Below are 13,637 nucleotides of genomic sequence, written 5' to 3' on the forward strand. Positions count from 1 at the left end.
CCCGGCACCGCCTTCCTGACCTGCAGTCTTCTTCTTGACCTCTCCGCCTCCATCCTACTCCGACCTATCACCCTCACCTTGACCTCTTTCCACCTATCACATTTCCAACGCCCCTCCTCCAAGTCCCTCCTCCCTACCTTTTATCTTCTCCTGCTGAACACTCTCTGCTCATTCCTGAGGAAGGGCCTGTGCCCGAAACGTCGAATCTCCTGTTCCCTGGATGCTGCCTGACCTGCTGTGCTGTTCCAGCAATAAAGTTTCAACTTTGATCTCCAGCATCTGCAGACCTCACTTTCTCCTTAAGGGTGACAGCCATGCTGGTGAATTATATTGATCTGATTCACAAATGCCTGTTCCAGAAGAAACTTTGTCCCTAGTCACGTCCAACCAACTGGAAAGATAGACTTGGAGAGAGTGATAGGAAACCCATGGAAGAGAGGGAAATACTGGGAGATCTTCTCGGGACAGAAAGGGTGGTGCTGAGATGAAAGGCGAGGCTAAGAAACCTGCATGTTTTAACAGCTGAAAGGTAAGGCATGAGTGGGCTAATTGCTAGTGTCTGTGGGAAAACCAGTGACATTTATTGGGTCACTGTGCGGAGACTGATATTCAGTCAGAGCATAGCAGACCAGATTTTGGCTCTAATTGCAGTTGTGGATTCCGGCAAATGCACTCCTGAGAATACAGATGAGGACAAACTAATTCCTGAAAGTTACCAGAATTTTGTATCCAAAGAAAGGGTAGCCACCTTTCCCCAGGCTGAAGTGAATAAGCCTATGTTCATATTGAGGGAATAGAGGGTGAGCAAAACTCTACTGCTGGGAGAAGGAGTTCCCCACCAGACAGCACAGTAAGTGAAAGGGATTGAAGGAGGGTGCATGCCCATCCCCTTTTACTAGGTACATCTGGAGTCTGACATTATGTCAAAACTAGCAGTTAAAACCAGTGTGACATTTTGTCAGAACCAGTGACCATAGAAGTCATACCTAGTTTGTCTGTGGACTGGTTCGATCTGCTCCCTGGCAATGACCTGTTGGGATCAAATAGCATTCCCAGGGTCTCTGAGAAGCCTGTTGAAGTCATTGAGGTTGAACAGTTTTAGGAGAAAGTGCCTGGCATTTTCCCTGACTCTGACCACCTGGTTTATGGCTGGATCAGCTCAGCCTGTGGAGGCTGAGGTGGCACTGCAACAAGAGTCTCTGATCTTGTTCTCTGAAATCTTTCTTTATTCTAGTCTAGAAAATGCAACAAATAGAGTCATAGAGATGTACAGTACAGAAACAGACACTTCAGTCCAACTCGTCCATGCCGACCAGACATCCCAACCTATCCTAATCCCATTTGCCAGCACTTGGCCCATTTCCTTCTAAACCCTTCATATATACTCATCCAGATGGCTTTAAAATGTTGTAATTGTACCAGCATCTACCTCTTCCTCTGGCAGCTCATCCCTTACATTCACCACCCGCGGTGTGAAAACATTGCCCCTTAGGTCCCTCTTAAATTTTTTCCCCTTTCACCCTAAACCTATGCCCTCTTGTTTTGGATTCCCCCACCCCAGGGTCTTTTCTATTTACCCTTTCCATGCCCCTCATGATTTTATAAACCTCTATAAGGTCACCCCTCAGCCTCTGGTGCTCCAAGGGAAACAGCCCAAGCCTATTCAACCTCTCCCTGTAGCTCAAATCCTCCGACCCTGGCAACATGCTTGTAAATCTTTTCTTAAACCTTTCAAGTTTCACAATATCCTTCCGATAGGAGGGTGATCAGAACTGTACACAATATTCTAAAAGTGGCCTAACCAATGTCCTGTCCAGCCACAACATGGCCTCCAAGCTCCTGTAGTCAGTGCTCTGTCCAATAAAGGAAAGCATAACAAAAAGCTTCTTCATTATTCTCTCTACCTGCGCTTCCACGTTCAAGGAACTATGAACCATCACTCCAAGGTCTCTTCGTTCAGCAATACTCCACAGGACCTTAACATTAAGTCTTGTTCTGATCTACCTTTCCAAAATGCAGCATCTCACATTTATTTAAATTAAACTCTATCTGCCACTCCTCAGCCCATTGGAAAAAATAATAATAAATAGAAGAAAAAATAATAAGTAGAACTTCCTTGCTGACCCAGCAAACTAACGCACTCTTAAAAGTACTCACTCGGACTGCTCACACTGAAGCACTCCCTGAATTCTATTGTATTAAAAATGAGGTTCTGATGAAGAAATGGAGATTCTCCTTACTGCCCAGCAAATGAGGACCAGACACTGATGCACCAGATGGTGGTGCTGCAACAGTATCAGAGGGAATTATTGTAGCTAACTCATGAAAGTCTTAATGCTGGGCATGTTGGTATATACAAAATGCATGCCCATATCAGCCAGCATTTATACTGACCACAACTCCACCAGGTAATAGGTAGGGCTTTGCAGAATTTGCCCCACCTGTCTGGTTCCGGAGAGGGGGCGGGGTGGACTTGACATATGATTCCCATGCCTGCTTTTGGGGAACCATTCAGCAAGGTATTAGTAGTCTGCATGTTTGATAATGTAGCAGAATTTGAAAACCATTCTCATGAGCCTGGCGTGGCTCAAGATCATTTGAAAATTTCCCTGGGATTAAATGAAAACTAATATGAAGTCAGGGTCTTGGCTTTTCAGCAAGGGGGTGTTTTAGTGCTCCCACACAAGTTGAGCACTTAAAGGCCTGGTTTAGTGTCTGTATAGTGTAGCAAAGAAGCTTGGATAAGTGAATTACTTGAGTGAGACTCCAGATCAGGGGGAGAAAAGTAAAGGCTGTGTCACGTTACATGATAAAGCAAGAAAGGCATGTGCCCGAAACGTCGAATCTTCTGTTCCCTAGATGCTGCCTGACCTGCTGTGCTGTTCCAGCAAGAAAGTTTCAGCTTTGATAAAGCAATACACAGCAAAGAAGGGGAGAAGCAGTTATGGGTCCGTCCAGTTGCTACTTATCTAGAGGATGTGCAGAGCAGTGGGGATGAATTGGAGGAATTTCTTAATCATGAATCACAAAAAGCTAGAATTCAAGTACAGTGGGTAATTGGGGAAGGCAAATAGAATATTTGTCTTTATTTCAAAGAGAATGGAGCATAGAACTAGAGAGCTTTTGCCAAAACAATACAAAGCAGTATTCAGACCACAGCTGTAATACTGACGTTTTGAGCCATTTATTTAAAACAAAGACATACTGGCATGGGTGGCAGTCCAGAGAAGGTTCATTATGCTGATACCACATATGGCGGGACGGTTATACATGGGGAACTTGAATAAGTTGGGCCTGTGCTCACTGAAGTTTAGAAGAATGAGAGGTGAACTTATCCAAATAGACAAATAGTTCCTAAATGATTTGAAAGGGTCAATATGGAAAGGTTATTTCCCCTTGTGGGAGAGTCAAGGGCCATAATCTCAGAATAAGGGATGTTTATGAGAAGTAATTTCTTCTGAGGGTAGTGAATCTGTGAAATTCTTTACTATAGAAGATGTAAAGGCTGGGGGTCATTAAGTTTTTTTTCAAGGCTGAGATAGTTTTTTTAATCGTAAGAGAATTAAGGATTATGGGGAAAAGGCAGGATTATCAGATCTCATCGAATAGCAGAGCGGACTCAATGGGGTGAATGGCCAATTTCTGTGACAACTAGTGGTCTTGTTTGTGAGACAGATTACAAAATTTCAATCTTATTTGAAATTTCTTCATTCGGTAAATTGTTGTTTTGGCTTATGGATCCCAAATTGATGTCATAAGAGCTTGCCATACTCCATAGAGGTTACTGATCTTTTAAATAATTATGGTAGAATCATAGAAGGTCATTCGGCTCACCATGCCTGTTTAGACCCACTTCCCTGCTAGGAATCTTAAATTTGCTTTTAAGATTCTTTCAAGTAATATGTTCTTAATAATTTGTTAAAAGCATTTTTTTTTTGTAATAATGGTTAATTTTTCAATTGTCTTTTTTATTGTTCCATACAATATGGGTATCGCTGGCAAGGCCAACATTGACTGCCCATCCCTAATTGACCTTAAGAAGAAAGTGTTGGTGAGCTGTCTTTTGAAAACTACTATAATCCATGAGGTGTAGATACATCCACAGTGATGTTAGGAAGGGAATGCCAGGAATCTGACCCTATAATAAGGATGGAACTGTAATTCCAAATCAGTGTGTTGTGTGGCTTGGAAGAGAACTTGTAGCTATTATGTTCCTGTGCATCTGATACCTTTGTTCATCAAGATGGTAGAGGCTTAGGTTTGGAAGGCGCTGTTGGAGAAATCTTGGGGAATGGCAGCGAATCTTTATAGATGGTACACACTGCTGCCACTGTGTTGCTAGTGGAGTGGGTGAATGTTTTGAGCTGGTGGATAGGGTGCCAATTGTGCAAACTATTTTGTCTTGGATGGGGTTGAGCTTCTCAACTATTGTTGGAACTATACTGTACTCATCCAGGCAAGTAGAAAATATCTCATCACACTTCTGAATTGTGCCTTGCAGTTGGTCTTTTGGGGAGTCAAGAAATTGGTTACTTGCTGCCAAATCCTAACTTTTGACATGCACATGTAGTATTTATATGGCAGGTCCAGTTATGTTTGTGGTCAATGATATTTTTAAGGTAATAGAGTTGATAGTAAGCGATTTTGGGAATGATAATACCATTGAATGTCAAGGGGGAGATAGTCATATTCTCTTTTGTTTGCGATAATCATTGTAAGGCAGCATAATGTTACTTGCCTCCTACTAGTTCAAACCTGGATGTCAAGAATGATTTTGAACATTGTGCAATCATCAGCAAACTAATGATGAATGGAATGTCATTAATGCAGCTGTAGACTGGAGAGCATAGTGATGCCCTGGAATTATAATTGACTTCTCAACAATGATAATCATCTGCCTTTGTACAATCCAAACCAGGAAACAGTTTTCTTCCTAATTCCCACTGACATCTGTATGTGTTCCTCCTTGCCATATATTGTGTTGTGCTCTGCCCGAAGAATATTAAATATTCATGTCATAAAGAGTGAAATTTAGCTCAATGATTTAAAGTAACTTGTCTTTACAAACATTACACATATGTACCTTGAGCCATAGGAGAACTGTATCACATTTATTGTGAAAATATAAACAAAGTGCATCAAAAATAACTTTTCACTGCATAGCTGGTAAGTCTGACTGGGTTGTGCATATGCATGAACTCAAGATGTATATTCAACACCTATTTCCTGGCACTAATGATACAAAATCCACAGGACTCCTGTAATTAACTTTACATGTAATACAGAATGCATACACTTTTAAGCAAGCAGCAAAAAAAAAGGTAAATTTTAGGAGGGAGTGACTGAAGGTTTAATTTTAATAAAAAAAAACTAAGACTTTAAAGATAACAAATGAACAGCCTGCAGGATTAAAGAAAGGAGCATGGTTTAGGTAGTCAGTGTAGGGGATGTGCAGGAAGCCAAAGGTCAGGAAATGCGCAGTGTTGGATCCTATACAAGTGATGGGCAAATCTAATTTACTGATACAGCTGTTTGTAAGATTTAAATAAAAGAGAAAATGGGCGATAAGGGTAAAAAGTCAAAATAATAGTCATGTTTAGTCAAGGAAAATAATTTTATATACTGACAAGTTTCTGTAAAACTGGGTGTGTTGTCCTGGAATTAGTGTCTGATTTGTTAAAAGTGTGAATGTTGCAGTGATATTGTAATTTCAGACTAATACAAGAAACCAGCCCTGATTTCAAAGACTTAGTATTTGAGATCCATGGGAATGTTGGCCGGGCATTTAATAAGTTTGTCAGGCCTGGTGGATCCTGCTACTTCAATAAATGCTGATATTAATTGCCATATCTTCCTGTCCTGAGTTTGTACAGGTAATTTGAATAGGCCAGCTTGGGTTATCCCCAGAGTAACTTGAGTGAAATGCAGAATACAATGAAGCACTGGTTAAGACTAATCACTGCAGTTTGCTACATCTCTGGTTCAACTCAGAGCACCAGATGACTTGCAAAGCTTCAGTAAGACCAGGCATGCGATTTAGATGTCCCACTTGTATAATGCCTTATGTACTTGTATGTGTTCCTGAATGGATGTAAGTCTATGTTTATCCTTTGTGTAGATTGTAATGATCTGTGCTTCCTACCTCCTTATTTCATGCGCAGTTGCATATTTAGTGGATAGACGGATGAGTAGTGGAGCAGGTACCTGTTTCCTGTTTCTTCATGAATTACATTGCTTGCGCTAGAGCCTATCGTTCCCTTTCTCTTGTCACTGCATGAGCTGTGCTTCTCCATTTGTAATCTTCACTTATTGTCTCGCTGCTGCTTGTAATAGCTAGCGTACATCTTACTCAACATGTGTATCACTTTTTATTGGGCCCAAACTCAAACTAACTCATAGCTGTGTATTGTGAGTCATGAATACCTAAGCTTTTTAAGTTCCAAAGAACCTTTTCTTTAAATAGAATGAAGTGCTAGATCTAGCTATGCCTAATTGATCTTGTGGAAATAAGGAATAAATGAAATGGTCGTGCAGTGAATTATTGAGTAATTGTTATTAGATAGAAAGCATCATAAACATATTTAATAAGTAGTCTGTCTAATCATAATGATGTAGCTGAGGCATCAGGGAGCAAAATATTATCACCATTATAATTATTCTTTCCTCTTGTTTTGTTCAGTGCAACAGGATTATTTCCTCTGCAGTTTTCAGGTGGTGTTTGAATTTTTCTAAAATGACAGACACCAAATGTTATTTTTAAAACAATTTTTCCCTCTTTTCCTGTGACAGTGTTGAGGTTTGAAAATCTCAAAGTCATGATGATTGTGGCATGAGCCAAATGGCAATTTCATCTCCTGTATTATTCCTTTTAATAGGCAAAAAGTGACTATCGCTTCAACAACAATAACTTTCTAATCATTCACCTTGCTGTTCTATTTACAAAAGGGAGACAAATCTGTAAGGGCAATAATACTGTTACTTAAGGATAGGTTAACATATCAGACAGAGACTCCAGGGCAAATCTGGTGTACCAACGTTTCAAACTGAAACTCTGATTTGTTAGAAAATTTCACTCTATATTGCCATTTTCTTTTTTTTGCAAGAGTTTACCATTTTGGCAAGAAGAAAAAGAGTATGAGAGAAGGCTAATTTTAAAAAAAACAGCAAGAGATTGTATAGATATTTTAAAGAGAGCTGAATGTTGGTATTATAGAAATTGGATTTAGTGAATTATTAATAAAACAAAGATGAACTGACCTGAAATTTTGATTTGATTTGTTGTAGTCATATGTACCTAAGTACAGTGAAAAGCTTTGTTTTGCATGCAGTGCAGGAAGATCATTGCAAACAAGGGCATATGGATCACAGAGGAGGTGCACAAAACCAGATCAACATTATTTGAAGTTAGAGAGGTCCATTTGACAGTCTTATAACAACAATCTTCACTGTAGTGAAACATCCCAGACTTGGCTGTAAATCAATAAAATTACGATCACTAGGTAAGTGGTACTGAGCAAATTGTTAGTGCTGTTATCTGATAAGTCCACAAAGTACTGCAGATTTCACCCTAAGGACTTAGCAAGTTAGTTCATATGTTAGTTTGAATGTTTAAAAATTCCTTGAGATTGGAAAATAGGGGGGAGATGGAAAGGAGGAAACTACAGGCCAGTTAGCTTGACATATGTTAGAAGTTATTAATAAAGACATTACAAATATGGTACTTGGAGACTTTCAAAGTAATCAGGCAGAATCAACACTTTTTAAAACGAAAATATATTTGGTCAATTTATTGAAGTTCTTTGAGAGGAGTAACGTTCTACAGATAATTAGGATCTGGTAAATCTTTTGTATTTAAAATTTCCACAAGATATTTGATAAGGTTACTGGAGAAAATAAGGGCATGTGGTGTAGGAGTATGGATAGAAGACTGGCTAGGAAACAATGTAGGCATAAACTGGTCATTTTAAGGTTAGAATGAGTGGCTTGCCACAGAGATACAAAAGATTGGTTGGTGTAGACAGAAAAGCAAGTTGTGAAGAGTAAGCGAGGCTACAAAGAGATATTGATATGCACAACTGAATGGGAAAGATCAGGCAAATTAAGTATAATGTGAGAAAATGCAATATTTGGCATTTTGGCAAGAGTTTCAAAAAAAGTGTTATGTAAATTGCAAGAAACTGCAGAGCTTTAAGGTACAGGTGGATCTGGGTTTCCTCATGCATGAAACACAGAATGTTCGTATACAGATACAGCAAGCAATGAATAAAGCTAATAGAATGTTACTGTTTTATTTCAAGGAGAATGAAATGCAAAAGTAGGGTGGATATGCTTCAGTTATGAAGGGCATTGGTGAGGCCTCATCTGGAGTAATGTACATGGTATTGGTCTCCTTATTGAGGGAACAATGTAACTGTTTTAGAAGTAGTTCAGAGAAGGTTTGCTAGATTAATGATCTGAGTAGGCATGTTGTCTTTTGAGTAAAGGTTGGACAAGCTAGGTTTGCATTTGCTCCAGTTTAGAACAAGAAATCTTGACAGAGTGTGCAGAATGGATATTCCTTTTTGTAGAAGATTGTAGAACTAGTGGTAATTGTTTAAAAATAAGGGGTCACCCATTTAAGACAAAGATGAGTTTTTTAAATTTGCAAGTATTTGTGGATCTTTGCTCCTGCCACTGAAGGGATCAAGAAGGTAAAGATCGATTCTTGACAAGCAAAGGGGTGCAGGGTTGTCATGAATATCTGGGAATGTGAATGTTGGAGCAGGCTTGAGAGGATGAATGGCACATTCCTGCTCCTATGTTATATGATCTCGATTAGTCTTACAATGACAGGAGGTGCGGCTGAGATTGGTTTTACAATAAATATCTGACTGCATTGTTTAATGATCTAGTTGTTCACGACATTTACAATTAAATTGTTACATATAGTTATAGTTATTTATTTAGTTATAGTTATCTATTTTGTTAAACTGCAGGGTAATAATCTGTTAGATTGGCCCTTAGACATTAAGTATCTATGAAGCATAAATTAATGAGCACTGAGATAACATGATTCTACCATATATAGGCATGCATATCACTACAAGCTATAGTTTGAACCATCTAGTTTGGGTTGTCCTCAGCTACTACAGTAAATGTGTACTTTAGCAATGTGCCAGGATGATTCAAAAGCTTGTCAGACACCTTACAATATTCATTACATTAACAAACATTTTAAGATAAACATTATTACATTATCTCCAAGTTAAGTTGCAACAACCAGAGACAGAGACAATCTTAACAGAATCATTGAAATTATATCTTTTCTGTTTCTACCAGTCTTCTGAGAATCGATCAACACGATCAGGCACAAGAATATCCTGAGACTAATCACAGTGAACTCAACAGCTATTTTCTAAACAACAGAGAAGAGCGTTTTGGGTTAAAAGTTCTAGTGCTGACATATTACCCTGATAGCACAGTGGTAGAAGAATCACAGGTTCTATCACTGCAGTTCCTAACTGGTCAATGGAAAGTGCCGAGAAGTATAGCACATCCCCAGAGGCAAGGATTCAATGGATCCAGGATGTTATAAAGTCACAGAGATATACAGCACGGAAACAGACCCTTCAGTCCAACTCAACCATGCTAAATTAATCTAGTCTCATTTCCCAGACCAGCCTATTCAGCCTCCCCCTATAGCTCAAACTCTCCAAACCTGGCAACTAATAGAATTATGATCACTTGATCCAAAGTGTTCCCCTACTATCCCTTCAGGCACTTGCTCTCACTTATTACCCAAGAAAAGATCAAGTTTTGCTCTTTCTTTGTACTTCATGGTGACTTGATAATAAGAGGCAAAAACATGGCAGTAGGTTACCTCCTGTACACTCGCCATATGAAATGACAAAGAAACAAATTGGAGGTAGGGTAGGAAGGAAAGAGATTGTACTGCTTACAGGTAAGGTTTTCAGAGGTGCAACAACAGTAACTCTGATTAGAAAATGAATGTTTTATGCAAATGTCAATGTGCTTGCTTAAAAAATGCACATTGCAATCCTGGACTCTTGCTCTGCAAAGGTATGTGAGATACTGCTATGGTCCTGGGCTTGAATCTGCACGTGAAGACTGTGAAACAGTATCATTATTCACTCGCATGACAGACCTGTGAAGCTCCATCAAAAACTGAATGCATGACATTTTTAAGTACTGCTGCAATGGCATGTCACAATTGTGTTTTGCCCTATACAAAGAGTAAAATGTGGTATGGGTGCCTGTAGAAAACATGACAATGGGTGCCTCCTAAGGCCCATTGAACAAACTCCTTCTGGCTGCCTTCATTGCCTGATGTTCAGCATAAGGTTCCTGTGTTCAATGTAGATGACTTGTTAACAATAAAATGAGTTTACATAACATACTGGATTTACCAAATTACAACATGAATTGTCCCTCTCTTTCAGTGGCATCAGCCAGTATGACTCGGTTGGCTCGTTCTCGTACAGCCTCACTGACCAGTGCCAGCTCAGTAGACGGACACCGTCCACGAATCTGTACTCAAACCAATAGTAGTGACAGTGTGGGCCAGGTAACTCAGAACATCTCACACACTATGGAGGTGTCTTGCTAAAAGGTGATGGAATATACAATGTGGCTGTACTCCCCCACATAGTTCTTGATATTACTCTTGGTATGGAAGCAGTTAAGATATAAAAGAGTAGAGATTGCTTCACTCCTTTGCAGTGTAGCAGTCTGTGATTTTCTAGTCTAACAATTAAAAGGCTGTCTACAGCATTTTTTCCTGCATGATTGCAATCATTGTGAGTTTTATTTTGATAGTTGCCTGAGCCTCTCCAACCTGTTAGCAGGTCTTCATGAGTCCTGCATTACTCCAGCCAATCATTGCCATGGTACATATTAGGGACTGTGCCAATGTAATAGTATTCAGTTATTTGTTTAACTTGTGCAATGGGAAAGCATCATAGTTTGAGCTGTTTAAATGTGGAGACATTTCCTAGTTAACTAACTGTTTTAGATGTTCTTTATGCTTTCTGTACTACAGGGTGCAATAAGCTGCTCTATTCACTGCAGATGTAGTGAATCAGGCTCCATTATTAAATGTTTTGTAGATACTTTTATTCTCTCTTTCCTTCAACTTCAGTTTGTAAAATTATAAAATGAAGAGGTCAAGGTTTGCTGTGAGTTTCGTGTTCTGATCTTTGTGATAATCGTAGTGCTGTTGAGGTACTTTTTTGCATACAATTTATCCTTTGTTGTGGTTGCTGTTAATCTAATACTTAACCACGGCTGTGAAACCACTATCACTATTAATGTACTTAATTACAATGTTTAAGAATGTAATAAAATCAACATGGAACAAAAATAATTTCTTTCTTGGCCTTCCTTTTGATGGCAAGGGGAAGAAGTCGAAGGTGGCAAAGTAGACAGTGAAGAAGGTTTTCTAAGATAACAAAGGGATCTTGATGAAATGGTTCAATGGGCTGAAAAATGGCAGATGGAGTTCAATTTGGGTAAATGCAAGATACTGCATTTTGGTAGAACAAACAAGAGTATAGCTTATGCAATTAATGGTAGGGCCTTGGGTAGTGTTGTAGAGCAGAAGGACCTAGGGGTGCAGGTACAAAATTTTTTGAAGTTTGTATCACACATAGATAGGGTGGTTAAAAAGGCATTTGGCACGCTTAACTTCATTGCTCAGTCCTTTTGAGCATAGGAGTTGGTAAGTCATGTTCATGAGGCCTGTTCTGGTCGCCCAGTTATAGGAAGGATATTATTAAGCTGGAGAGGGTTGAGAAGAGATTTAACAGGATGTTGCCGGGTATGAAAAGTTTGAGTTATAGAGAGAGGCTGGATAGGCTGGGACTTTTTTTACTGGAGCGTAGGAGGTTGAGAGGCAATCTGATAGAAGTTTATAAAGTAATGAGGTATAGATAGAGTTAATAGTAGTTGTTTTTTTCCCTAGGATGGGGGATTTTTTTTTAATAATATATTTTTATTCAGAAAAAATAGATTTTTAAATATTACAACAAATACAAAACAATGCAATTCAAAACAGTACAAAACTAAACCCAAATAATAAAAAAATTCCCCAACCCACCCTCCTATATGAATGTATAAACCTATATAGAGAAATATAAAATTAAAAAAACCTAAACTAGCTATTTAACTAAATAAATAAATACCTAACAACAAACAAATAAATAGTAATAACTCAGCCCAGCCAAACAAAACACTCATACATTCACAGTTCCTCCTCCCTGGATAGTGGGACTCAAGAAACACAATCGTTATGGCTATATAAAAGCCCTTGTTAGTATGGCAGATAAATCTGTGTCCAGGTATTTCAAAAACGGTTGCCATGTTTTGTAAAAATTCTCAGTTTTGTGTTGTACCATATTTGAGAGAAAATCCAGGGGAATATGCTCCATAACAATCTTCCGCCAACCCGACAGACCTGGGGGTTTTTCGGATATCCAACCGAGCAAGATATTCTCCTTGCACAGAACGTAAGAATATTGAAAAGCTTTTTCTTATGCGCGTCTGCAGGTAATACAATGGGTAGGCCCAAAAGGAGAGAAATAAGGTCCTTCTCCACCCCTACACCTAAAATCCTCTCCATTGTACCCACCACAGCGCTCCAATATGTTTGAAGCCTGTCACAAGACCAAAGACAATGGGTAAGAGTGCCTGTGCAGACCTTGCACTTGGGACATGCTGAAGATACCCCTGGTTTAAATTTTGACAAATGGTCTGGGGGTAAGTGGACCCTGTGGAGAATCTTCAACTGTAAAGCATGGGTCCTATTGCAAATTGATATCATCCTTGCATTCTCCCAAATATCCTCCCATGCCTCTGAAGAAACTTCAACTCCCAGCTCTCTTTCCCACATCTTGCAGAGTCGATCAGACTCATCTGAGGTGGCACCCCCCAATTGGTAATATAAAGTACTGACAGAGAGTGTACTCTTAGCCCTTAGTACTCCTCTTTCTATGTCAGATTTTGTAGGGATCAGCCAAAAGTGTGGCCTTTTTTTTGAATAAAATCCCTAATTTGAAAAAAAACAAAAGCTCGTACTTCCGTACTAACCTGATCGAAGGACAAAATTACATCTCCCTCAAATAAATCACCCCGGCAAGATATACCCCTAGCTGCCCAATGTTTAAATCCTAAATCTATCATACCAGATTGAAAATCCGGCATACCCACTAAAGGTGTAAACAAAGATGTTTTGCCAATATAACCTTCCCTCTGCCGAATTGCCCTCCATGCTTTAACAGTATTGATGACTATTGGGTTATGGCAATATTCCCTAACTGTCTCACCTTGTCCAAAAACAGCAAACTGGTAAGGGGGCACCTTGCCTGGAAGGCTTTGATATCTAGCCATATTGAAAGAGGGTCCCCGCAAACCCAATCACTCGCGTAGGTCAAAAGCGAGCTTAATTGGTAATTTTTAATGTCCAGAAGGTCTACTCCCCCCAAACTGAGGCAACTGCAGTTTGGCTAATTTAATGAGGGGCTGTTTACGGTGCCAGATAAAGGAACTGAACCAACCATTCAGCCTCCTGAGTGTTTGTTTATTGAAAATCAGGGGGAGCATCCGTATAGGGTATAGCAAACGAGGGAGAATATTCATCTTAA

At 39.4% G+C, this 13,637-nt stretch overlaps 1 protein-coding gene across 6 annotated transcripts in view; it reads left to right on the forward strand.

Annotated features, from left to right (window-relative positions):
* Positions 1-11,359, forward strand: part of ndrg4 (NDRG family member 4) — a 163,261-nt gene extending 151,902 nt beyond the window's left edge. For 5 of the 6 annotated variants that reach the window (XM_043707294.1, XM_043707293.1, XM_043707295.1 and 2 more), the window contains 2 exons: positions 6,162-6,200; positions 10,440-11,359. In XM_043707294.1, the coding sequence (XP_043563229.1) occupies positions 6,162-6,200; positions 10,440-10,606 (206 nt within the window). In that variant the 3' untranslated portion in view covers positions 10,607-11,359. The remainder of the gene's footprint in view (positions 1-6,161; positions 6,201-10,439) is intronic. The other variant, XM_043707292.1, reaches the window with a different exon arrangement.
* Positions 11,360-13,637: the final 2,278 nt, after the last annotated feature.

The sequence above is a fragment of the Chiloscyllium plagiosum genome, chromosome 17 (assembly GCF_004010195.1).
Source record: "Chiloscyllium plagiosum isolate BGI_BamShark_2017 chromosome 17, ASM401019v2, whole genome shotgun sequence".
Lineage (NCBI taxonomy): Eukaryota > Metazoa > Chordata > Chondrichthyes > Orectolobiformes > Hemiscylliidae > Chiloscyllium > Chiloscyllium plagiosum.